This window comes from Stegastes partitus, unplaced genomic scaffold, assembly GCF_000690725.1.
Source record: "Stegastes partitus isolate 25-593 unplaced genomic scaffold, Stegastes_partitus-1.0.2 Scaffold263, whole genome shotgun sequence".
Classification (NCBI taxonomy): domain Eukaryota; kingdom Metazoa; phylum Chordata; class Actinopteri; family Pomacentridae; genus Stegastes; species Stegastes partitus.
The window spans coordinates 364413-388960 of record NW_007577994.1 but is presented as its reverse complement, the minus strand read 5'-3'; the positions used below and the strand labels follow the sequence as shown (position 1 = coordinate 388960).

General features: G+C 42.6%; 2 protein-coding genes across 3 annotated transcripts in view; one reads left to right on the top strand and one right to left on the bottom strand.

Moving 5' to 3' along the window:
• Positions 1 to 769: 769 nt before the first annotated feature.
• On the bottom strand, positions 770 to 11052 carry ube2d2 (ubiquitin-conjugating enzyme E2D 2 (UBC4/5 homolog, yeast)). The gene is made up of 7 exons (XM_008282197.1): positions 10804 to 11052; positions 9027 to 9090; positions 4509 to 4540; positions 4206 to 4283; positions 3909 to 4014; positions 3413 to 3506; positions 770 to 1599 (listed from the first exon to the last, which is right to left on the bottom strand). The coding sequence occupies exons 1-7, from the start codon at positions 10825 to 10827 to the stop codon at positions 1554 to 1556; spliced, it is 444 nt and encodes a 147-aa protein (XP_008280419.1). The 5' UTR covers positions 10828 to 11052; the 3' UTR covers positions 770 to 1553.
• Positions 11053 to 18126: 7074 nt separating this feature from the next.
• The window catches only part of ppp3cb (protein phosphatase 3, catalytic subunit, beta isozyme), a 36415-nt gene continuing 29993 nt past the window's right edge, over positions 18127 to 24548 (top strand). For both annotated transcript variants that reach the window (XM_008282195.1, XM_008282194.1), the window contains exon 1: positions 18127 to 18194. In XM_008282195.1, coding sequence (XP_008280417.1) covers positions 18170 to 18194 — 25 coding nt within the window. In that variant the 5' untranslated portion in view covers positions 18127 to 18169. The remainder of the gene's footprint in view (positions 18195 to 24548) is intronic.

The window sequence follows — 24548 nt, the reverse complement described above, 5'->3', positions numbered from 1 at the left end:
TTTACAATCACTGATTCGGAGCAATTTCAAAACCCGATTTGTTTATTAATCAGATAATTCCACATATAAAAGCAGTGATCTCACTATTAAATAACAGCGGGATCGTGTGTTAACTGCTGCCATTATTCATCCCGTCAGATTTCTGCAGAACTGGGTCGTGGATGTGACCTGGCTTCAACCGACTCTCTCTCTCCTGCCTCTGTTCGTCTTTTGAAAAAGGGCCTGAGAATGAGTCAACACAGGAGTCCAGGGTTTTTATTACACAGTTTAATCAACACACAAAGCTCAACGAGCCTCTCAGGTAATTCAATATACAGAGGTTTTGTGCAAGAAGAGTGGGTTCTCCTCGCACCCAGAGCCCAAGCCAGTCCCATAGCCATTTAAGATGTTAGCCTCTAATTTAACAATAGCAAAAGAAAAAGAAAAAAAAGAAAGGAAACAAAAAAAAAAAGAAGAAGAAAAAAGAGCAACCTAAAGAATTATGGGGGTGGGGAATAAAAACACAGGTTAAACTAAGAAAAATAAATTGCTTAAATACCTGGTCCAGAACCTCCACTTTGTGAATAAAGAAAAGGTGGTGGTAGTGGTGGGGGGTGGGGGTGGGGGTGACATGGGGTTACAGTTGTGCGTGCATGTGTGTCTATGTGTGTACAAAGGGGTGAGGATGGGAGGGGAGGGGAGTGAGGAGCAGGAAGTGTTGGGATAAATTCAAGTCCTTTCATAGAATCCAACAGAAGACCAAAAAAGGCCATGTGCATTAATTTTTTTCTTTTTTTTTTTCCATTTTACATAGCCTGTGATGATTTCTTCTATGTATAAAATACAGAGTGCCCTTTGACTGCTTTCTTGAATTGTCACCTCTACGGATGGAAGTCACTGGGACAACAAAACAAGAAAGGGTGCAGAGTGTAAAAATCCCTCAATCTTATTGTCCCCCTCCCCCCTTCAAAAAAAATGGGAAATAAAGAACAACAAAAAACAACAGGTCCCCTCAAAGCTTTACAGATGTTCAAAGGAATGCTTTTAGTGATGGTGGTGGGTGAGGATGCAGGCGAGTGGGGGAGAGAGAAGAGGAGGGAGGGCGGGGAGTTTGGAGGGTCGGCGGCAGCCCAACCTGCTTGGTGACAAAATGTAACGGAATACAGAAGAAGTCAGGAGGTCAGAGGTGACCAGAGAGGGAGGTGGTGGGAAAAGGGAGCAGGGGAGAGACGGTTTTACCATTGCAAGTTGACAATATGTACACTGGAGGATGGGCAGGTGAGCTGAGAGGCAGGAGGGGAGGAGAGGGGGGAGTCAAACAGAGAGAGAGAGATAGAGATAGAGAGAGAGGAGAGAGAGAGAGAGAGAGAGAGAGGAGGTGGGGCAGAGGGAGTTTTACAGGTACTCTGGTGAAGGGGAGGCGTGGCTCAAAGAAAGCACTCCAATGGAAACCAACAAGATCTTGTTTTAAACTTTTCATTTGTTTGTATGGTTTTTTGTTTGTTTTCTCTTTACGTCTGAAGCTCCCCTAACCTTACGTCGTAGAGGTGGTTGGCCATGTTTCTACCCCAACACTACATTGCATACTTTTGTGTCCATTCCCGAGCTATTTTGTTGTACCTGTGAACAAGCAGACAGACAGAGAAAAGCAGTTTGTTAGTGATCAAGATTCTGTGACATGTTATAGAAAAAAAATAAAAAACCTCCAGGGAGGTTGAACCACGTTTTTCACACTCGTCCCTGAGGGCTGTACTACGAAGCAAGATTAATGAGGTAGGGAGGTATGTTGTTTTCATCTCTGGGTGAGTTTGGGCTTTAAATCAGCTGCACAAAGCTCCACCCTCTCACCGTTTCTTTTCCTGACCAGCAATACAAGTTGTTCGCTGAGGGAATACACATCTGCAAACGTGTCGAGCCGTACGTTGATGATGCCGCTGAATGCAGTTACAACAGACTATTTGTGTAATGTTGTCACAGGAACCAATGCAATCAGTTGATGTTAAAAATGCAAAAATATGTTTATTTGATTAGCTTCTGTGTCCGTTGTACATTGCTAGTACTGCAGCTAATTAGAAAACTCCATCCATCCATTATCTATACACCACTAAATCCTCACTAGGGTCATGGGGGGCTGGAGTCTATCCCAGCTGATTCAGGGTGAAGGCAGGAGACACCCTGGACAGGTCACCAGTCTATCACAGGGCTACACTTAGAGACAGACAACCAAGCACACTCACATTCACACCTATGGACAATTTAGAATCACCAATTAACCTCAACATGTTTTTGGACTGTGTGGGAGGAAGCTGGAGAACCCAGAGAGAACCCACGCTGCACGGGGAGAACATGGAGACTCCACACAGAAAGATCCCGGGTGTCCTCACCGGGACGCGAAGCTTCTAGCTACGAGGCAATGATGCTAACCACCGAGCCACCATGCAGCCCTAATTAGAAAACTGATTAGTTTATTGATATTTATCACAGAGGATATTAAATCAGTAACATCAGTTTCGCTTTGATTTGGTCAAAAACTCAAGTGTTTAAACGTATTGGGCTTTTTAGAGCGTTTCTGGCTCTAATGAGCAGCTGCCACATTCAAACAAGCTTAAAATAAATATATTAACTCACATGGTTAACAATTTTGTACCAGCGTTCCTCTCCTGTCTAACTTGAAATAACAATGCCGTCTGTTCCTTTTGACTAAAGCAGACAGCAATCGGTCCGTTTTGTACAGACCAAGAGCCAAACAAACCTGCTTATGTGCTCACAAGCTGGTTAACAAAGACCTGATAATCACTGTCATCTATCCAACTAACGCAAAGAAATCCTGAGTATCTTGAACTTGCTTTGTCGTACCTCCTTCTGATTAAGGCTGATATGTGCTCAACATGCTGCATGCCGACATTTTTGAAATATTTTGAAATACAGAAAAACAACATGCTGAGGTGTGACTGCAACAAGTTTACAGTCGCTTTGCTCTCGTTAGTGAGCTGATAAGGCAAAACGCAGCGTAATATCCAGGTTTTACTTTCCTCAAAGACATTTAAAATATGTGCTTGTAAAGCCGTTTGATATCTGAAGCTGCTGTGTCTATTCAAAGCAGCAGGCACGAGACGGAAAATAGAATGATGAAGGTCAAACCGACGCGTTGCTAAAATGTGGGAACGAGCGTAACAAAATGTCATAAAACTGGAAGCTTTTAGCACTTTTTTTTCTGCGTTTTCAGCTTTATTGAAGAATTTATAGTGAAGCTGAGACAAAAAAGGAAAACGAGATGCAGCAGATGTCCCCAGCAAGAATCAAACGCTTGAGCAGAAGAAGGCCTCAGCACAGCTCCACTCAGGCCAGCAGAAACTCTACTTATTATGTGACCGATAATACACCTAAATGCTGACAAGACTCATGAAGCAAACGAAGAAGTCATTAAGCTTACTTTTCCCTGTCCGTCTTGTAGATGCGGGCGATCTCGGGTACTAAGGGGTCGTCCGGGTTTGGGTCGCACAGCAGAGAGCAGATGGACAGGAGAACTGGAGCACAGAATACACAAAGGTTGAGAGTTTTCACAAATAAAATCTCTTCACACTTTGCATTATTTTCCACTGGATGACCCTCAACATGCTAGCTGGGGTGAGTATCTGTCACAGCTCTTGTGCTGCTGATATTACATGTAATTGGGACTTAAAAACACTCATGCGTGAGGGACGCTGTTTGTGTGTCAACCTACTGCTGTGTTAACCTACTGCTGTGTTAAAAGAGCTAAAGCTGACATTTATAGAGGGAGCCATCAGTTTAAAAGAGAAGTGTGATATCTGTAGGAAGCATTTTCCGTCATTCTTAACACAGCGTTTACACAAAGGCAGCAACATCTGCCGTTTGTCTGCGGCTGTATGTGCACTTCAGAGTGTGAAGGCCAGCCAGAAGCAGTCTACCTTTGGAGATGGTGAGAGCCGGAGACCACTGTGATCGCAGGATGTCAAGACAAATGCTGCCGTTGCTGTTGATATTTGGGTGGTAGATTCTTGTGGTAAATGCAACCTGAAAAAAACAGCAAGAAAAAAAAATGTAAGTGAAGGAGGGGGGGTGGGGGGTGAGAAAGAGGGGCAGATGACAGGAACAACAGGAAACCGAGTGATGTAAAGCTGCGACATGTTAGAGCAGCGCAGAGGTGCTATATGTGGCTCACTGTTACTGAAAAACGCTGCTTCTCTGTATGTTTGCGTGCTCACCTTTGGCGGTTTGAAGGGGTAGTCTGTGGGGAAGTGTATGGTCAAGAAGAAAACCCCGCTCTGGTAAGGACTGTCATTCTAATGCACAGAGAAATCCATTCAGCGGTTAGTGGCTGGATTACAACAAATACATGCACACAAAATGAAAAGGTTATCATATGGCGTCTTAGCTAATCGCAGTTTAAAAAGTACAAGTCAGTCAAGAGTTACATTGCACAACATTTTGCCATCATGTTTATGAATGTGAATCCCCAGCAAACACTAAAGCAGTTCAGTTAAAGTGCTGACAAAGTGAATACTTACAGGTCCCATTATTGTGGCTTGCCAGTGAAACACTGAAACAAAAACCAGACAAATTGGTTATGAAACGCTAAGAACACAATGTGTGCCTGACAAGAGTTACAATAAATAATGCCACATGAAGTGTGCGTGTTTATTTGTACAGTTGAGTAACAGACCATTACATAAAGTGCAACTCAGGACAAGATATTCTTGGAAATAGGTTTTTTAAAATTGTAAATGTCCACGGGTCACATAATTGCACTTTTACGTTCAGAAAATGAACAACACCAAAACTGCTGCTTCGGAGGAAACTGTTGCGTGAGGTGTAATTTTAGAACGAGCACAAATCATGACAAAAAAAATTCTGATTGGGAGCATTTAAACCTGTCCGATTCGAGCATCCTGTTGAGGTCTGAGAACAAAATGTCACGTTAAAAAAAAAAAGGAGAGAAAGAAAGAAAACCACAGCAATTATGCGTCACAAGAAACACTCCTGGAGTTTATAGTAGAGCGGTTTATTTGATGTTGGATGGCAGGAAGCTACGTGCGCAGAGCAACGTTGCTGCTGTTTCCCATGGTGCTGTTTGAATGTCACAGAGTGCCACAGACATGAAAAGATGCACAAATATTGAATGCGGCACCTTTAAAACACCTCAAAGTGAATCAGGGTTCATGGTGGTAATTAAAGACGACTTCCTATTTTGTTGGAGCTCTAAATGGTCACAGAATTCTTCAGCTCTGACACGACGACTTCCTCTTACCAGAACGTGTATGGCCTAATCCCAAGGCACCGACTCTACCGGAGATACGCTTCGATTGTTTTCACGCAAGATAATTTAAAGGGCAGGAAGAAGAACTCTTCACATACACCTGCACATTTTAAAACCAAACTTTAGTTTAAGCAACAGTTCTCCTTTCGTAAAACATTTGTTGATAAGAACAGAGAAGAGCTGCATCCCATCAAGCTAATGCAAACACACAGTTGTTGCCTTGTTGTGATGTAACATAAAAGCTGTTTTTCCTGGAACATGATCACCTAAATTCAACATTTTCATTCATTTCATCCACTCGGGTTACAACAACACAACTGATTTACTCTCAAACTTGACAAATGTTGCTTTAGTTTGTTTAAACTTTGTGATTTCTTGTATGTCATAAAGTGTACAGCGTGTTCTTTTAGGGAACATTTAGCTTTGCATGCAAAAAATAGGCAAGAGACGTCAAAATATTCAGATTAAGAGGTCAAACACAAAAGAAGGGCGAATTACACGGGTACCGTTTATGCCACACGCCTTTTCAACGAGCACGCGTTACATAAGCAAACATCTATACTTGGGAGGAAATGTTTCTGCACAATATACGAGCGGCGAGTCGATTTTCCCCATTTAAATTCAACATGAGATGCTCTGACGATCTATGAATATGCATGTGCTCCCACCTGCATATGTGACAAACCTCTAACATGAGATAATGCTGTGGGTGTTGCTCCCTTGTGGAACCCCGGTGCTGCAGTCACGATAAGCATCGGCGTTGCTGTTCCTCACCGAGTTTAAGTCGAACCTTTACGGCTCATCAGCATGGCATAAAATGTGTTTAAATCAGTGTATATTTGTGACTCTGCAAAGCCTGTTATGCTTGCAAGATGCCTCTGGATGACAATCTTAGCAGATTATGCTTTTTATTTACATGCTACTCGTAGTTTGTTGAAGCCACTGGAAGAAGCTGCTGCTACCCGCATGGACTGACAAGTTATGATACGACACGAGTCACTGTGAAGAGACAAACAAATATGTGTATATGTTTTTTAAAATAAGTTCAATTAATAATTTTTAGTAACTGTTTTTTTTTATGTGGAAGAAGGAAATCTTGCTGCTGTGTTGGCAAAACAGAATAAATCAACCTCCTAATGTGGTAGAATAGGGTTAAATAGACAATAATATATGGCAGCATGACAGCAAAACATCACTTCTGATTTATTGTTTGTGTTTCAAATCCATTTTCAGAATCTATCAGCGTCAGCAAAGTGACCACAAAAAGGGGAAGTGATCACACAAACTGTAATACAGTGCGACGTGTTTATGTCATCAGAATACCATCAAACATTTCAGAAGACGCCGGTTGATCAGTTAAACACAGCTATACTATGGCGATTATGGGCAGAGCTTTGATTCTGCCAACATGTAGTAACACATCTTTGTTACATTTGCTGCTATTACGTTAATAACAGCAAAATATCTTGTCAGACAAGCGGTCTGGCTCCCTGTACGGAGAGATTACGCTACGGTTGTAAACTTCACAAACGTTGTAGCGTGTTTATTCACGTATTTAAGTCCTGTTGTGGATAATTGTGCTGGCAGATGGGTGAATACGTGAAGCTGGGGGACATTAAAATGCAGATTCACCTTTCAATGACATGCAATCAACCACAGAATCAGATTATGGAACCCAAGACAAATTTGGTTTTAGGGTCTGAATTTACTGCCAGACACACTTAACGCTAACGTCACAGAATTATGGACATCGACCGTTAAAAGTTGTTTAAAAATGAGTAGAAAAATCAAAGCAGAAACAACGGTGACTTCTCCGGCTGCATACAGTCTGAAGACATAACACACTATAAAATATTCATTTCACTACACAAAGAATCGCATTTTTTTCTATGTTTCAACTGTATAGTTAATATTACCATAAGATTATCTGTCAAAATATATTAAATATTTTTAGCAAACTTATGTTACATTAGTTTTTGGATGCAAGACATTATTTAAAAGATATTAGATTGTTCTGAAACTGATATTTTAAATGTTTATTTCTGTGTCATGACAAAAAAAGTCACTTTCTGTCAATGTCTTGTTTTTAATTAACATATAAAATATTTGCTTCAAAGGAAATACTTTCTCCAAGTAAGAAAACTAGAGACTCTGTCCTAACTATCAAGAGCGTCACACTTTTCAGCTTCCCGCTAAAAGTCTTGGACTAGAGACTCAGCCGGGAGCTGAACCTCAGATTAAGGGGGAACGATGTGGATTCAGTCCTGGCTTTGAGCAGCGGACCAGATTTTCACCCCTTCACAGATGACTCAGGGGGTATAAGAGTTCACCAAGACACTCGATGTGTTTTGTGGACTTGGAGATATTTTGTGGGCCTATGGGCTGCCGTGGCCACTACTGCAGGCCGTTCGGTTTCTCTACATCTGCAATGAGAGCCGTGTCTGGTTTTAAGTCGTGTTCGTTCAATGTGAACGTTGGACTCCGCCAAGGTTGTGCCTCGTCTCCACTCCTGCTTGTGATTTTCATGCACAGGGTATCAAGGCGCAACTGAGATCAGCGAGGTGTTATGTGTGAGAGCTGGAAGGTGACGTCTTTGCTGATGCTGTTGTCCTTTTGGCTCCATCACACGGATGCTTCCAGCACTAACCGGAACAGTTTGCAGCCGAGTGCGAAGCAGTTGGTATGCAAATCAGCTCCTCCAAGTTTGAGGCAGTGGTTCTCTAATATAACGTAAGGGGAAGATTCTCGGGGTCTTATTCATGAGTGAAGGGAGAAGGATCATGGGATCGGCTGCAGGCGTCAGCAGCAGTATTGCAGTCGCTGTACCGGACTGCAGGGGTGAACAAGGAGCTGAGTCAGAATGCAAAGCTTTCTGTTTACCAGTCGGTCTACATCTATAACTTCACCTATGGTCATGAACTCTGGGTAATGACCACAGGTGGTCCAGGCACCTGATTAGGAAGCCCCCTGGGTACCTTGAGTTGGAGGTCTATCAAGCACAGTCGGCCCAGGAGGGATTTTACTTCCCAGCTGGCCTGAGGATCCCCCAGGATGAGATGGAGGACGTTATGGTGAACTGGGATGTCTGGGCTGCTACCAGCCAACACGACCCTGGTTGGACTAAGTGGTTAAAAAAGATGGATGGAGCAAATACAGCATTTATAACAGTTATTTAATCCAGTGTACTTAAATAAAGAGGAAACTGGGTTCATTGTAACACATTCTTGGTTTTACTTTTTGTTCAATCTCTGTGGGATGACATGGAAAATTTTGTAAAACTCTGACATTACAAAAGAAGAATATCCTAGCAACATGAGAATCCCCTTGGCCTGAAAGTAAAGACAAGTGACGTAGCAATAGATGCGGTAATATTATTCTTTCACAATGCACAAGGATTTTTCAGTAAAGGAAATCTCGTTTTTTCCCAGATCTGCTTTCTTGAAAAAAAAAAAAAAAGGAAAACAAAGTGCTTCCTTAATTCCAGTAAATGCTTTGGATTCTTTTACTGTTGTTTACATTTTTCTTTACAAGTTTCATGATCTGAGTTAAAAACATTTTGTGTGACTGACTTGCAGCCTGTGGTGAACATGCAAACACGTCACAATAATCGTCCGTTGCTGATTTTTGAGTTACATGTGATTATTTAAATACGTATACATGTGTGATACTTTTATGAAATGATCCGGTCAAATTACGAAGTGTGTTTATTTATTTTTAGCCTGAGTTGCACACAACTAAGGGCACAGTGTGGGTTTTGATGTTTACTTACTGTCATCTCCTACTGGTCCTGCAGAACACTGGGCTGGTGGGTCCCGTGCCAAGTCATTTAACTCCTGAAACGAGCATATGACAAGTCAGTTGACAGGGACCTGCAGTATGGAGCAGTATTATAAACATTTAGCTAATCATAAGGGGAAAAACACTTTCTTGACTGGGATTAGCAACATGAAAATTCCTGGTAAAAGAGTGTATATAATTGTGATAAATATCCCTGTACATGCCCACCGTGAGTCCTCTTTCTGTCTTGACTGAATCACAGACAATCGCAGACAGCTTTGAATCACTGTTTGCAGGCAGGTGTCACTTCAACTGCAACAACAACTCTATAAACATTTCCTTCTGACACAACAACACCACCACAGCAGCACCGTGAGCTCTGATTATTGCTGTGACCGCTATTGCATAACAGCATTTCGCCAGGTACAGCAGAGAGTACGTGTAGTAGCCACACTGAGATCACGATAACATGACAGAGGTTGTACTACGGTGCAGCCAGTCCGGTAAACTGGGCAGCCCGGTGCAACGTTACGGTGGAAACGTTGGCTTTAGCCTCGATGCTAGCAGCTCCGGTTCGACAACAGCACAGGATGTCATGTCAGGCGAACATTATCCCGGACGTTTAGCCGCGTTACAAGCTGTGCTAACGTTACAGGACGACATAACAACGAGACAGAAACACAACAACAGGCTAAACTAATCGAAAAAAACGGCGTATTAACGACGGGCTCCTCGTCTGCTACCAGCAACATGCCATCAAAGGCGAACAACGCGTGGGGCCTGTTTTTACCACAGCGACACTCTGCTAACACCACCACGAACGAGCGTTTCCGTATTTACTACTTATTTACATAGATACAGGGAAATAATCACGTGAAATACAAAAATAAAAGTAGCACGGCTGCTTTATCAGAACTACTTTACATACCGACAAGCGAAGACAATATGCCGTTATTGAAAAAACAAGGAACAGACACAAGCTAGCTTTGGCTTCATCAATCCTCAAGCCTGAGCTCTTACATTTACCTTACACACAGAAATAGGAGGACATTTAAACAGTTAGCAACAAATACATGAGAAATTCGCTAATAAAATGACGGCAGGAGTCCTCCTAAGTGAAGCTAACGCTAGCGCTGCGGCTAACTTAACAGTTATCTGTCAAATCAAACAGCGAGTTCAGAAAGCTTCAGTAACTGTGATAAATACTGTTAGCTACCTTGACTACCGTGTTTGGGAACTACTGAAGACATGTACGATAGCTTATCACGGAAACTACCGTGAGCTCCTTCACTCTACAGATATAAATACAGGGAGCTAGCTTGACAGAACCTTTAGCTTATCCGAGTTAGCCAACCACCCGGGACAGATAAGGTTAGCCAGCAGCAGCTAACACACCACTAATATCATTAAGTGGTGACAGACGTAGCGGGCTAAAACATCCACTTATACGCAGTATTAAATATAAAAATAGTAAGCCGATACAGACTGTGGACCTGTGTGACACAACCACAGCAGCTAACCTAGTCAACGGTTGACTTGGCCCATTTGTAGCAGCACTGGTGAACACTGAAAAGCGGCGCATTGCTGCTCTCACTGTCGTCACTCGCCTTTCACAGACCGTTAGCTGCCACTTGAAAGCCAGCCTGGTCAAATATTTTCGGATTATTCTCAATATAGCAAACCCGCCGGACAAGCATCCGACAGGCAACCTTGGAATTAAACCCACAACCAAACTGCGAAATCCCGGGCCTCGTCGTTCACTTCCTTACCTTGTGAATTCTTTTCAGAGCCATTGTTGTGCTAGCGCTTCTGTCAGGGAAAACGTGCGATTAAAATGGCGATTGAGATCACTGTCCGTCGGTAATACTACGACTTAGTTATCATAGAACACCGCTGATGTATACACAGGTTACTGATCGCTACTAGAAGGTGCCACCGAGAGAAATTTTGAGACGAAACTGAAAGATAGAAGGGGTAGAACCGCGGTCCTTCCTCCTACTGCAGCGGCTACCAAATCACTGCGGCCTGCGAGCTGCCAGCAGCAACGAACACGACTCATCCGGAGCCGCCTGTTCACAGTAAAACACCTGCAGCTCGCTGTGCTGCACACATTGTATGTTAAATTAAACCATGTCTGTCAGTAATTCATCCTCACACTGTAACAAACGTAAGTTAAGTCAAGACCCCGTTATTTTTTACACGTAAAACATCAGACTGTGACCCAATGTGCTCTCCAGTAGAGAAATTAGAAAAAACTTGGCAAAGTGAAATATTAGCGTTTTACATTTTACACAATTACCTGACTAATTATAATATAAAAAGTCAATACTCTATAATATTTAATATTATACAGATTTATCTGTCTAATTGAAATATTAAGGTTAAAACTTCTAATATTATCTATTATGCAAATGTGCCCGACTGAAGTTTAAGACCCTAAATCATTATTCATTATGTTAATTTACCTGACTAATTTAAATATTAATCTTAAGACCCTAAATCATTATTTTTGGTTAATTTACCTGATTAATTTAAATATTAAGGTTAGGACCCAACAATGTTTTATATTGTACAAATTTTCCTGATTCATTTAAAAAAAAAAGATTAGTACCTATAATAATTTTTTAATATACAAATTGACTTCATTCAAATATTAAGGTTAAGAACCAACAATGTTTCATATTATGTACATTTACCTGACTACTTTCAATATTAATTTTAAGAACCAACAATGTTCTTTACTATATAAATGTACGCGACCAAGTTAAATATTAAATCCAAGACCCCAAGATAGTATTTATATCACGTATAAGTTAAAATGTTCCAGTTTAAGAAAAAAAAAATATCTGTTGTACTGTATGATGCCTTTTTATATTCACCGAAAATCACAAAAGACTGAACAGTCTTTAGTCAAATTGAAATTGCTTGCTAACTTGATATCATGTGCAGTCTCCCCAAAGATGGGCTCTTATTCCTGGGCTGCATCATCTTTATTACTACTTAATTTGTTGACTACCATTTCAATTGATTGCTTACAATAATAATAATAATACTGAATGAACGTAAGGTGATATCTTTGCAAGTTTAGCCCAGTTATATCAACAGAAAGAAGCAAGTTCATGTTTGAAAAGATGACTGGAGCACATATGGAACTTTCTTTAAAAAATGACTTTTGATTAATAAGTCATGTAAACACATTTGTTTTTCGGTTGAGGGGATAATTGACTGTTCATTTCACCTTAACAAATTATGTTTTTTGTTTTGTTTTTTAGATTGATTGATTATGTAGTTAACATACTGTGTGGCAAAAACATTTTTAAAATGCTGAACTACTTCTTGCACCTCAAAACGTTTATAAAGTCTTTTATTCTGAAGGCCCGCCGCCTGAACCGGACCCGCGCTGTTGGAACTCATCTTTCACTGCGCTGCCGCTGAAAGCCTTCCGCGGGCATGCGCACTCAGGGGCTCCCAGGGCACGCTGGAGACGTAGGTATGCAACTGGCATCATTGTGGCTCTGAGCACGCGATGCTGAAGCAGGGTTCGCAATGTCCGGACGGAGCCAAAATGGCGACCCAGCTCGTATTTTGCATGAGGCAAACTCCTGGGAAGCGGTGCTAAAAATGGTTAACTACGAGTGTGGCAGTGTCGTTTGCCGTTTATAAACAGTACAGTGGTTGCGGTGACCAACACGGTCAGTCCGCTGGCTGTAGCTGTCTGTGTAACCGCAGTTTTTAGCGGGATGCAGGTGAACTACACTCCGGGGTTAGCTCGGCGCGGAGTGATATGAGTCGCTACTGGAATCGCGAGATTACTGGCACAGAATAGCGGTGTTGAGGAAGTGATAATTATTCTTTAATTCAAGGACTACAATTACTACATATTATTTGTATGCTTTTATTGTGTGAGTGTGAATCTCTGGAAGTTGCCTCAGCATGGCATAAAGGGCTTTTTTTTGCAGTTACAGGCGTTTTGTGGAACTAAACAGTTTCAGGTAAAGGTGTAAGCTAATGTGTGTACTAACGGGAGGGTGGATGCTTGCAACTGAAAACTGGTATTTCAGCCTCCACCTCAAATGACCTCAGCACATTTCCCTGTAGCTGACCCACAACACAAAGTTAAAAGCAACATTATTTTTTTTTGGTTTTGTTTATCACATTGATGACAAACGACCATAGTCTCCTCACCTGCAGGCCTCATGGCACCTGCCTCACCTGTAGTGGTGTACAGAGAAACACACAACAATACAATCTTCCTCTTAAACACAAATGTAGATAATTTTCCAGATAGAAACACGGATCTACTGATACATTACATCAACGCTGCTAACAAATATTCAGTAATAAAAACATGAATTGCATATTCTATAACATGATCAAAGCACTTCTGTCAAATAAGTAAATCAGTCTTACAATTACAAGTATAGGCCAAATTCTATTCATACTAACAGCACATTTTGATTCATGGGGAATTTTTTTTATCAGACAAATAAGTTTCTTCTGGCTTGAGATGAAATAAGTGGCAGAAGGTGGTGGGACATTGTGTTGATGTTGCTGATTGTGTTGATTATAAATTTGAACCCTCTTTACATTTTGTCTTTGCACTTTTACTACAAAATGCCACATCCAGAATTGTTCAGACTCCTTGAAATTGTCAGATTTCTGATCAAATGCAGCTCCTATACAATTTCACTACAATCAGTATGTCATCAGTAAACAGTAATGCTTTTTTCTTTTTTACACTGGCAGTGTTTTTGTTTTTGTTTTTTTTGTATCTGGCTGTTATGCAGTAAACAAACTGTGTACTGGTAGGCTTCACATGTGCTGTACCCCCTCTTCACCAACACAGAAGTCCGTGTAAGATTTTATATCTATGACAATGGATTCAATTCGTTCATATCTGCTGTTGTGCGTTGTGTGAGGATGATGTGGGAGCAGTTGTCAGATAAAGACATAAAAGCTAAAAACAAACAAACACACAAAAAAACATACATTGCATTAAAAATCAAGCACGACTAGTTACTATTTAATGAAAACTTATGTTAAATGTTGGTCTCTTTAAAGCAAAGCCTACATTGCTCTGAGATCCTCAAAGTCACTTGTTCTGCATCTTGGGTCAGTTTTCAAATCATAAAAAGAAAAGCATGTGATAAATTGTAGACGCCAGACAAAAAACATATAGGCCCACTCACTAGCATTAATTCACCTGGGAACATTTATGAAATTACCAGTTTATGTTGATGTCTTGAGTTTCAATGAGATAAACCTGATGCCTGTTCGATAACTTTTGAGGTGAACATATTCTGAATTTTTGGGTACCTAATATACTGCACTGACTTTCTACTGTTATGGTATTATTTACTACCTTTTTACATGAAATTCCGTTTAAATTTCTCAAGCTACAAAACAATTTTCAGTTTTCCATTTTGTTATCACTTGTATTTATGATGGTTTGCATGTGATGCTACAATCTTGGGATTATTTTAAGACGTTCTCCTCATAGTTAAGGTGATAAATATTCTAAATGAACAATCAAGTTTTTGTATTTATTTTCTAGCTCTTCTAAGCACTTCTTTTAGTATTTTATTTTATTATGTATGCACACAAACACTATGCTCATCAGTATGCGGAGGCCATTATGTTATGTGCCTGTGGCGATCAGCTGACCTGTCAGGTGACCCGTCCTCGTCTGTATTTGTAGGCAGCATCTCTTTATGCTTCTTTGTCTGAAGAAAAACATTTACACGCGAAAACTTATCATGTAATTTAACAAATGTTCTTGGGAGCATAAATAGTTTGTGGCCTTAATTTTACATGTCACGGTTGGTATCATGTGTTTCTACAGCATCTAATATCTTTTACTAGGATATAACCACAACATCTCAGACATTTGAGGTTTTCTTACACAGACTGTATGGGGCCATCCTGGGTATATATATTTTAATATTTCCACAGCATACATATGCTATTTAAAGTGCAGTGCAAGACTTCTCCATGTTCCCATATCTGAGCAGTGAACCTTGCTGTTTCCATCGCCCCATGATTTTGCATTTTGTTCCAAAATGTCAGAGTTTAATGTTGAAAACTGGCATTTGAACAAGATAGCGATGTCATTTTTAGATGTTGAGAATTAGCATTATCACAGTAGGAAAAGCACATGTACAGCTAACACTGATGTCCCATGCAGGTGTATCAGTGAGTCAGTACACACGACTGCTGGTACCATGAATACAGTCTTTAATTACACCTGTAGCTTTCCTGCTGCGACACATCAAAATGTCTGCTGGTGAAAAGGCCAACAACAACATGTGGTTTGCAGCAAATTCAATTAAGAAATTCCCACTTTGATTCAATATTAATAGAGATACAAGGAAAAGACATATCTGACATTAGCATCTTGTGACGTTAGTATAGATTTTTAACATGTCTGTGAAGATTCTCAGTCATCCAGATCATTGTTATTCTCGTAGTTTAATCGTAGCAACTGGACTTGCTTGAGTTTCCTGAAGATGTTTCACCTCTCATCCAAGAGGCTTCATCAGGTCTGACTGACTAGTTGGGAGTTCCAGATATTTATATCCTTTAGGAGCCATTAACACTTAAGTTTCAGTTTCAGTTGGGGGTTTGTTGCTCCTCCCCCTCGTTATGTGAGTCTCATATAATGCCATAATGCTCCCATATAGTGAAAATTCATTTTAATCATGTTTTGTGGCTGTTATAAACATGGAGGTTTAAAGTACAATCTATTAAAATATGAAGATGTTTAATTCTGCTTTTCCTCAACCAGTGAGCCTCCTGGCTTTACAAGTGTGTAGAAATTCAATCAAGGAGCCACCTCACACTGAACAACCCAATAGTGGTCCAGCTCAGTTCCATATTGCTTACTTTTTCTTTTTACTTCAAGTACGTACTGTTTCTATGCGGTGTACATACAACTGCGGCATACTATTTCATGATAATATTGTGCCTTAAACTTTCACTGGAGCAGTCTGTAGTGCGATTGTGAATTACGGTTAAGAGAAGCATGCTGGTACTTCAAAGTCTGACTGGATGTAGTTGGACATCCAGGTAATTTTTTTGCATACTACGTTTGACATGTTACGTATTGGGACTTATTAAATCTTTTTCTGGCGTACTGTATAATATGGTAGTACGGATATTGGAATTGAAGGCAAATTGATGCAGACAGCTTGTTATTCTTGATAGAGGCAGAAACAGTAGCAGCTAATTTGTTTTCAGAGCAAAGCAGCCTGTTTAGAAGGGCTCTAAAACAAGTGGTTTTGCCGTTATGGTGAAATAAACCGTCTTTGCAGTATTTTGTGAGGAAAAATTGAAATAGACACATGACGGACATGAGAGTATTTTAGCTGGAAGGGAGGCGATATGGGGCCTGTAAAAGCCGGATATACTCCAAAACTGCTGAGGCTGACCAACTGAATCCAAATAGGCTGTATTACTGTACAGAGACCCTCACAGGTAACATGACCCTCACATTGGGCCACGCGCTGGCCACATTTTTTGTGCAAAAACCATCAGCTAGCAATTTTTAATTTTTTTTTTTAATCTCCTGTGCTAAGATTTACAGTCTCTTAGTGTGCCTCTTTGTGGAAACAGCATCCTCTTGTCCTGAGCTGCTGTTCCCTCATCTGTTATGTGAAAAACATTTTGTTCCTTTTCAGGCTCGCAGATCAATGTCAAGTCTAATCTACGCGTTTGATCAACTCCTACATCCCCTTTACTCTTTGCTTTATGGAAGATTCTGTCACTATGCTGTAGGGTCACGTGATGTTCTGTCAGACAGTGTACTGTACAGCTACACGCGCACGCACCTACGCGCAAAAACTGCCCACTCCACAAAGTTGTTGTTCAGTGGGGGGAAAGCCCTGTAATCAATGCCTCCACAGGATGGCAGTATGAGTCTGAGTGTGTGTATGCGTGTGTGTGTGTGTGTGTGCGCAAGCCTGCATGTGTGTGTGTGTGTGCGTCCCCGCGTGTGCGTGAATCTGCGTGGGAGTTCCTTCTTTCGCCATTCCGGGGTGTTGCCAGCTGCACGGCAACCGCTTGCAGAGGCGTCCTGGAGAGGTAGAGCACTGCGCGTCTCTTCTCTCTCCAAGGCGTCTCTTCGGCCTCTAACCTCCAGAGTCTACTCCCCCCCCCCCCCCCCCCCCCTCCCCCCCCCCCCCCCCCCCCCGCCCCCTCTCAAAAAAAAAAAAGAAAAAAAAAAAAAAAACAAATTCGGGAGCCAAGCATGCCACAACAGCAGCTAGGTATCCGCCTATCCTCCCCCAAAGTCACCGCAGGCGCAGCAGCAGGCTTCCCCCGTCCGAGAGAGCGCGGAGACTCCACCGAGTGATGCCACTACTGCAGCAAGACAAGCACCCAGCGACCGCGTACATTGTCGACGTCTGCCGGAGGACCCACCGACACCACAATCTCGGCCCTTGACAGAAGAGAGAGCCCCCCCAACCCCCCCTCGGCTCCGTTCCCGTCCCGACTCCAGGATGTCCGACAGCAACGCAAGTCCCGCCGACCGGGTGATCAAATGTAGGCATGCCAAACCCTGCACGGCCAGTGAGAGCTCCTCTGTGCCAATAATTCTGCTGTAACTCATCGGGTTTTTTTTCTCTCTTTTTTTTTTTTTTCTGTCTGCATCCCTGTTGTTGCACCAGTGTCTCTAATTCGCACGTTCTTTTGTTTTTGTTCTGAGTCCATCCTTTTGTTGTTATTATGCCACCTTATAATAAAAGCAGCATATTTGGCTGGAGAGTCAGCATGCATGTGCCTCTGAACCTTTCAGGGGGAGGGAGGTGGTGATGGAAGGGGGGGAAGGAGGTGGGGGTATCCAGCACGATACGCCATAATCAGGGTCTTCCCTCGTTATTCTATTAGAATTCACCCCCTCACCGAGGCATTACCCCATTTTCTAACGGGGGGATGTCTCTTCCTCTATGTATAGCCAAAGCAATTGTGCGACACCCTGTGCTGCATGAGCTCCATACGCGCTCAAGCTCCTAGCGGTGGTTTCGTGTTACTGAATAATACCCTACAGAGACGAGAGAGCGGCAGTGAGAGGAAAAAGCAGGGAGGGAGAGAGGGAGAGGAGCATCTTGTTCCAATGAAACATCAAGCAGTGTGACGATGACAGCGAAAGGCAGACATAAAGGTAAATAAATGCTACGCGTAACAAGCGGTCGTTTGGTGTTGTGGTTCTGCTGTGGATGTGGATGATGTTGCACGTATGCAACGATGTACGGAGGGAAGAGAGACGGGGGAGGCAGCGGGAGGGAGAAGATGCTATGGGGGGACTTGTCACTCGGAGACTCTCAAGGATTTCTGATCTTTCGCTCATAGTATTTATAAACCGTGTGTCTGGCCGCGCGTCACGGTGATGCCTGTGCGCGCTGGATGTGCCAGAAAACATCCATACGTTGGCCTACATTCGCGATCCGTTTTTTTTTTCTTTTTTCTTTTTTTTTTTAGTCAAATCTGAGCCAAAGTCAGATAATCGATCGGTTTGAATAGCAGGTAGGCTGGCAACTTTGCCAGGCCGAGTGCGCACCTTCATCCACCCGCGACTTTAATTGCACGGGCCTATATGATGAACTCACCCTGATGTTTGCTGATGTGACGTTTAAAAAACCCCACGAGTGAACGTGGCGGACCTACGAGTCGATGTTTTTTTTCCACTGAGGCCTGAATGTCAGTGGGTGATTCTGCCTCTCCCGTGCGTATCGTCTCCGTAAAAGGTCTCCCTGGCTTCCCCCTCTTGTTTCCCTGAGTGTCAAATGAGAGACAAAATGGAGTTTAGGGATGCTGGGCTGCGTATCCGAGCCGCGGATGATGCATCCCGCTCTGATGGTGTTGTTGCCTCATTGGATTATGGAATATTTAATGTGTTTAGAGTGTCTCTTTCTGCTTTTACGCGTGGGCGGCTATATTGGGGAGGCTATGAGGAGGGGCTCCGCTCGGGGTTGTGATCCGCGGAGCTTGCACAGATTGTCGTGCTCATCGGGTCACAACAAGGCTGGCATGCACGCAGCCTGTCACATGCGACAGCGTCTCTCCCCCACTGGCTCCCCCCTTTAATAAACTCGCAAAAAGGTCTCTCTGTCGGAAGAAGCGGAGCTGACAGTTGCGTCGCTCGGGCATGCCCCGGTATTCCGTGCGTGCGTCGTGCTTTGGAAAGGGGTGGGGTGGGCTGGGGGCGTGGGAGGTTGGTGATGGTGGTGGTGGTGGTGGGGGGGTCTTGCAGCTTTTTGCACGTAGGATTCAGGACTGCACGTGCATATGCCTATGTGTGCAGCTACATGGATGCAGTCGTGCAGGGGCGGTGCTATCTCGGTCCATCCATCACATCAGGCCTCCACACCTTCATCCTTTAGATCCACAGCTTCCTTCCACATGTGTGTATTTTTACATCCTCACTTCTGTTTGCATGTGTGCTTTCATGCAGCTGGGCCACCGGAGCTCAGTTGCCAACACTGGAACAAACTGAGCGACCTATATCCTCATGCATCATCCATCATGCACACACACACACACACACACACACACACACACACACATATACATGCATCCTCTCTCACAAACAGAGCAATTCATCAGTCAGGTGAGAATGATTTAGTGTGAATGAAGCTGCACAGGGAGTGAGGCATCAGTCACAGGGAAGTCATTTGTGGCAGATGGACTGTGGCCCGGTAGTTCCCCACGTTATGGATTTTAGCAGATAGAAGAGCACAGAGATGGAGCCAAAGGACAAAGCTTATACCGAGAGGAATGGACAGAGAGTGTGGGGGCGAGGTGAGGGAAGGAGAGAATGTGACAAGGCCACGGAGGAGGTGAAGTAGCTGGAGCGAGAGGGAGGAAAAGAGGCACAGAGGGCCAGAGAGAAAACAGAACGACAAGAGAAGTAGTATTTCAAACTGCTGAGCGGCAGGACGGCATCGTCTGACTTAACCAGTGGACTTCTCACATCCTTTTCCAATACTTATCATGCAAACCTGTCTCTCTGTATGTGTGTGTGTGTGAGAGAGAGAAAAACAGCCAGCAGGCTTCAGAGCCAACATTTGAGAATGTGAGTTTTACTTAAAAGTTTTCCCTACCAAATATTGCCGTTTGAATTGTACACAAAGTGCAGACTAGCGTAGAGCAGGTCTTGTAGAGAGACACTGTGTAAATTCTGTCTCATGCCAGAAATGATGACATTAACGTAGCATTGAAGAAATGATGCTTCTCCTTGTGCTGCGTTCACTGGTGACAAAGGACGAGCCTGAACCCATGAGTCAGCAGCAAGGAATGTTGGATGTGCAACATTTGAACTTTTATCTGCACATAGACCACCTCATCAGTCCTGAGGAGAAGTGCTTACCGTACAGAAGTGTGCAAAGGTTTAAGATACTAAATGTAAAGTGAGGTTATATTTAAAAATGATGACAACTAAATTAAATCATCATTTGGTAAGGCCACTCTTCACCTTTAAACACCGATATACAGTATGTTTGGTCTAATAGAATAGAATTGGGACCAATCCTGGCTGGTGGTGGATGAGAATCTAAATATCTGTGTAGATCCTTTGTCATCCAGGTCATGTAATCGGAGGAGCTTAGACATTTCACCTCTCATCCAGCAGGCATATTCAGTTCTAACTGACTGATGGGGAGTTTTAGATGCATATAATTGGAAGTTTTGATGACATCTTCACATATCAGACAGTTAGAACTGAAGAAGCCTCTTGGATGACCGATAAAACATCTTCAGGAAGCCCAAAGAGAAGTCCAGTTGCTTTCTAGCAAAGCGCCTAAGATAAGAATCTAAACATCTCAAGTGTCTAAAACCATTGTGCAGTCGTGTAAACACACTCGTGCAGCGCATACATGAAGGCTGCTACTGTGCCGGATCCACTAAATACAGACTTCCTGGCCACGAGCAAAGCACACAACAGGAGCTTGATTGACAAAAATCTAATCAATGGTGGTATTAAAGATTAATTAAATGTGTAAAATGTGCAGGAGACCCTTTTAGCAATGAAAGTAGTGGAGCTGTGCAGCACATGATACCGCTGGGCTGATGGTTGACTCCTAATGAGAACATGAGAGGAAATAATGCACATTAAGCGTCATGTTTAATGCACAGCGCGCCGCCTTTTCATGGTAAAAGCACGTGTAATTAAAATCGTTAGCCGAATGACACATTTTTTTTCCTTATGTGTTGTGAATGTTGGCTGACATTCATGGCTTACTGGGACACTCGCAGAGCTGCTGTGAAAAAGATCCATTGTTGTCTGAGCTGGCATGATCAGCCAAGCATTTTGTGGTTACATCTTCCTGAATTTGAGGAGTAGCACGTTTTTTTTTTTTTCCCTCTCCATTTCATGTGATTGCTAATCAGATAACTAAGGATGGGCATCTGTTGTTAATTTTGACACATTAAATGATTCATCTCTTTAAAATCAGTAGAAGGAGAGCTAATGAAATAATAGCTGCAGTTGTTTTACTATCCTGTGAATACCAACAGCCCATCAGATGGTGGAAACACATGAGGAAAGTGTAACGTGGGTGGGCCAAATATTAAAAATATCTTCTGGTATGTTGTAATCCAACAGCCTTTTCTCATTGTGGCTTGTCAGACACAGGTGTGACGAATAACATCAATCATGGCTGTGTTCCTTTTAGCTGCTCCGGTGTCAGGGTCGTGGTAATGTGCATGCGTGCTCAGTGTCAGCGCCTACCGGTTCACCTAAATGGAATAGGCCATTAGTTATTGTCACTTATTGCCATTAGTAACACCTTTTCTTCCATCCATCCATTAGCTACACCCGCTTAATCCTGCAGAGGGTCGCAGGGGGGCTGGAGTCTATCCCAGCTGACACTAAGCGAGAGGCGGGGTTCACCCTGGACAGGTCGCCAGTCCATCACGGAGCTAACACAGAGAGACAGACAACCGTGCACATTTATGGCCAATTCAGAATCGCTGATTAACCTACCATGCATGTCGCTGGACTGTGGGAGGAAGCTGGAGAGAACACACGCAGGCACAGGGAGGACATGCAAGGGCCTCGACCAGCGCGTCTTCTTCCGTGACAAGTCAAACTGGAGGATGTGAGAAAGGTCCAAACAACCTAAATAATGACAGAAGAGTTAAATCAACTTTTTTGACAGTGACAAAAAAAAGTAAATGTTACGAGCGTCACGAAGGGAGCATTTATGGCATAATCCCACTAAAATAAATCTGCAAACTCCATGATAAAAGATCCTGGATGATAAAAGCATTGTCTTATCTTTTTTTCTATAACACACAGAGAAAATCTGAAACTCAGTCCACATCCAAAGCAACAGCAAGTCAATCTGGATACATACCTTTTTTTTTTTACTGAATACAATACATTATGATAGGGGAATGTTTACTATAATTATTTTTCTACTAATCAATAAATTGTTGGTAGTGTTGAACATACAGTGTAGTTGGACATTATTCACGGTTTCACTGTCCCCTGATGAATATGGTTTAAATGTGGTTTATTTCTCTCCCTCTCTTGATGAAATTATAGTCATGGTGATGTGTTGTGTTTCTGTAGAATAAAGTTTCTATCATTATTTCAAGCAGATCGCAGCTAAACGGTGACATTTCTATCACTAGACTTGAATGCATCTTGCCCGTCTTAAACTTGAATTTATTTCGCTGAAAACTTTTAAGCAAGTTGATTAAATGTTATTTTGTAATCTCCAATTATTATAAAACTCTACCCTTCAATTCAAATCAGGTCAGATGAGGGTCTTTGCATAATAAGTTTAAGAGTTTAAATAAGAGTTTAAAACTATCAACTCATCCAGTTCAGCTGTTGCACGTTCTCGCCTGTTATACTTCACTTGGCATGCTAGCATCATACAGGACAAAGCCACACATCAGATTATTTTGCCGCCAAATGTGCGCTCACATATCAGATAATGTGCCACTGTGCTAAACTGCAGGACAACAACGGTTTGATGCTAGCATTTTCCTGATTCCTTGATTAAAACTTAACCCACATTTGGAAAAAACAAAACAAAACTTGAGAAGTAGAATTTAAAGTGTGGCGGTGATGTAAATCTTTGTTAAGTTCTGAGCGAGTCAATAAGTGTGAGTATTAGCTGAAGCTGAGTGGAGACACATCCAATATGCACACATGCATTTACGCATTCATGCATGCACAAACACACACACACACACACACACACACACACACACACACACCACCTCTGGCGAAGCTTGGGGCTCACTGGGCATATTTCCTTTTAGTGTAACATGCTGTCCCATTCCCTCTGAGCCCTGTGTGAACTGTGTGTATGTGTGTGTGTGTTGGATTTTGGTGTAATTCCTGTGAGCCAGGGGTCCCACCTTGACAGGTCTCTGTGTGCCCTGTGGGGAGGGTGGCAGGGCAGGGGCTATTTATAGAGGAGGTACTCCAGAGAGAGAGAGGGAGAGAGAGAGAGAGAGAAAGGGATTGTCTAATGAGGACAGGCTGTTAGGGGATGGGCCGTTGTTTCTGTTCGTGTGTCTGTACACAGATGGTCCTTCATGTGTGTGCTGTGCATTAATTGAACAACTTCAAACGTATCTTTAGCTGTCCCCCCCCCCCACAACACCACCACCACCACCACCACCACCTTCAAAGACCCATGGATCTATGTTAGCTGATCTAGGTCAAAGATGGTGGGTAAACACACACAATATGCATGTGAACAGTTGCATCTTCTCTCTCGTACATTCTTGCTCTCTTTCTTTGCTGCTCTCATTCTTTCATCCCTCAGTTTCTTCCTCCTTCATTTATTCATGCATAGACAGGCAGTTGGATGAACTGATCTCGGGAGATGCATGTGTGTGTGTGTGTGTGATCGCGTTAGATGAGGTCCTGAGGAGGGCAACACATCTAACATACAAATACACACACACACACATATGTACATATATATATCTATGCAGGCATGCTTTCAGTTCTGGTCAGTGTCACTGGATGAACATCAGACAGATACAGTCTGGACAGGCACAGTTTTGCGCTGTAATGAGTTGATTCATAGGCTGCATGTTGCACATATAGACCGCGCTTCTCAAATTACCGTGCACATACGATTTGTCTTTCCCTGCTGTTAGGTTTGTATCGATTTCCTCCTGATTGAGAGGCAAAAGTTTGTGCTGTTTCATGTTTTGCAACATTTGGAGGAGACACACAAATGAGGACAGATGGATCATGGGTGACTTCTACCGTCATTCCTGCAATCTGTCTGTTCTCGCTCGCTGTCACTTCCTGCACCGGCCCCTCCGATTGTGAACGTCGTCCCTGTGTTATTTAAAAACTGATGAAATATCCCCATAATTAACTTTAGCCATTAGGGATGATGCACACAATAACAATGTGATTCCGATCAGATTCTGCTCCAGTTAGGCTATTAGGCCAGCCCAAACAAATTTAGGAGATTTGGTTGAAAGCTATGTCATAGATTTTTCTCTCAGGCTCCCCCTCGCTGCGCTGTGATGTGGAGAT

Bases quoted from the DNA above. Each gene is read 5' to 3' on its own strand.
- ube2d2 (XM_008282197.1), bottom strand. From the start codon at position 10,827: ATGGCTCTGAAAAGAATTCACAAG. The intron at 4,284-4,508 runs GTAAGTATTCAC...TCTGTGCATTAG, and splicing joins AAGCCACAATAATGGGACCT to AATGACAGTCCTTACCAGAG. The intron at 1,600-3,412 runs GTAAGCTTAATG...GCTTGTTCACAG, and splicing joins TACAAGACGGACAGGGAAAA to GTACAACAAAATAGCTCGGG.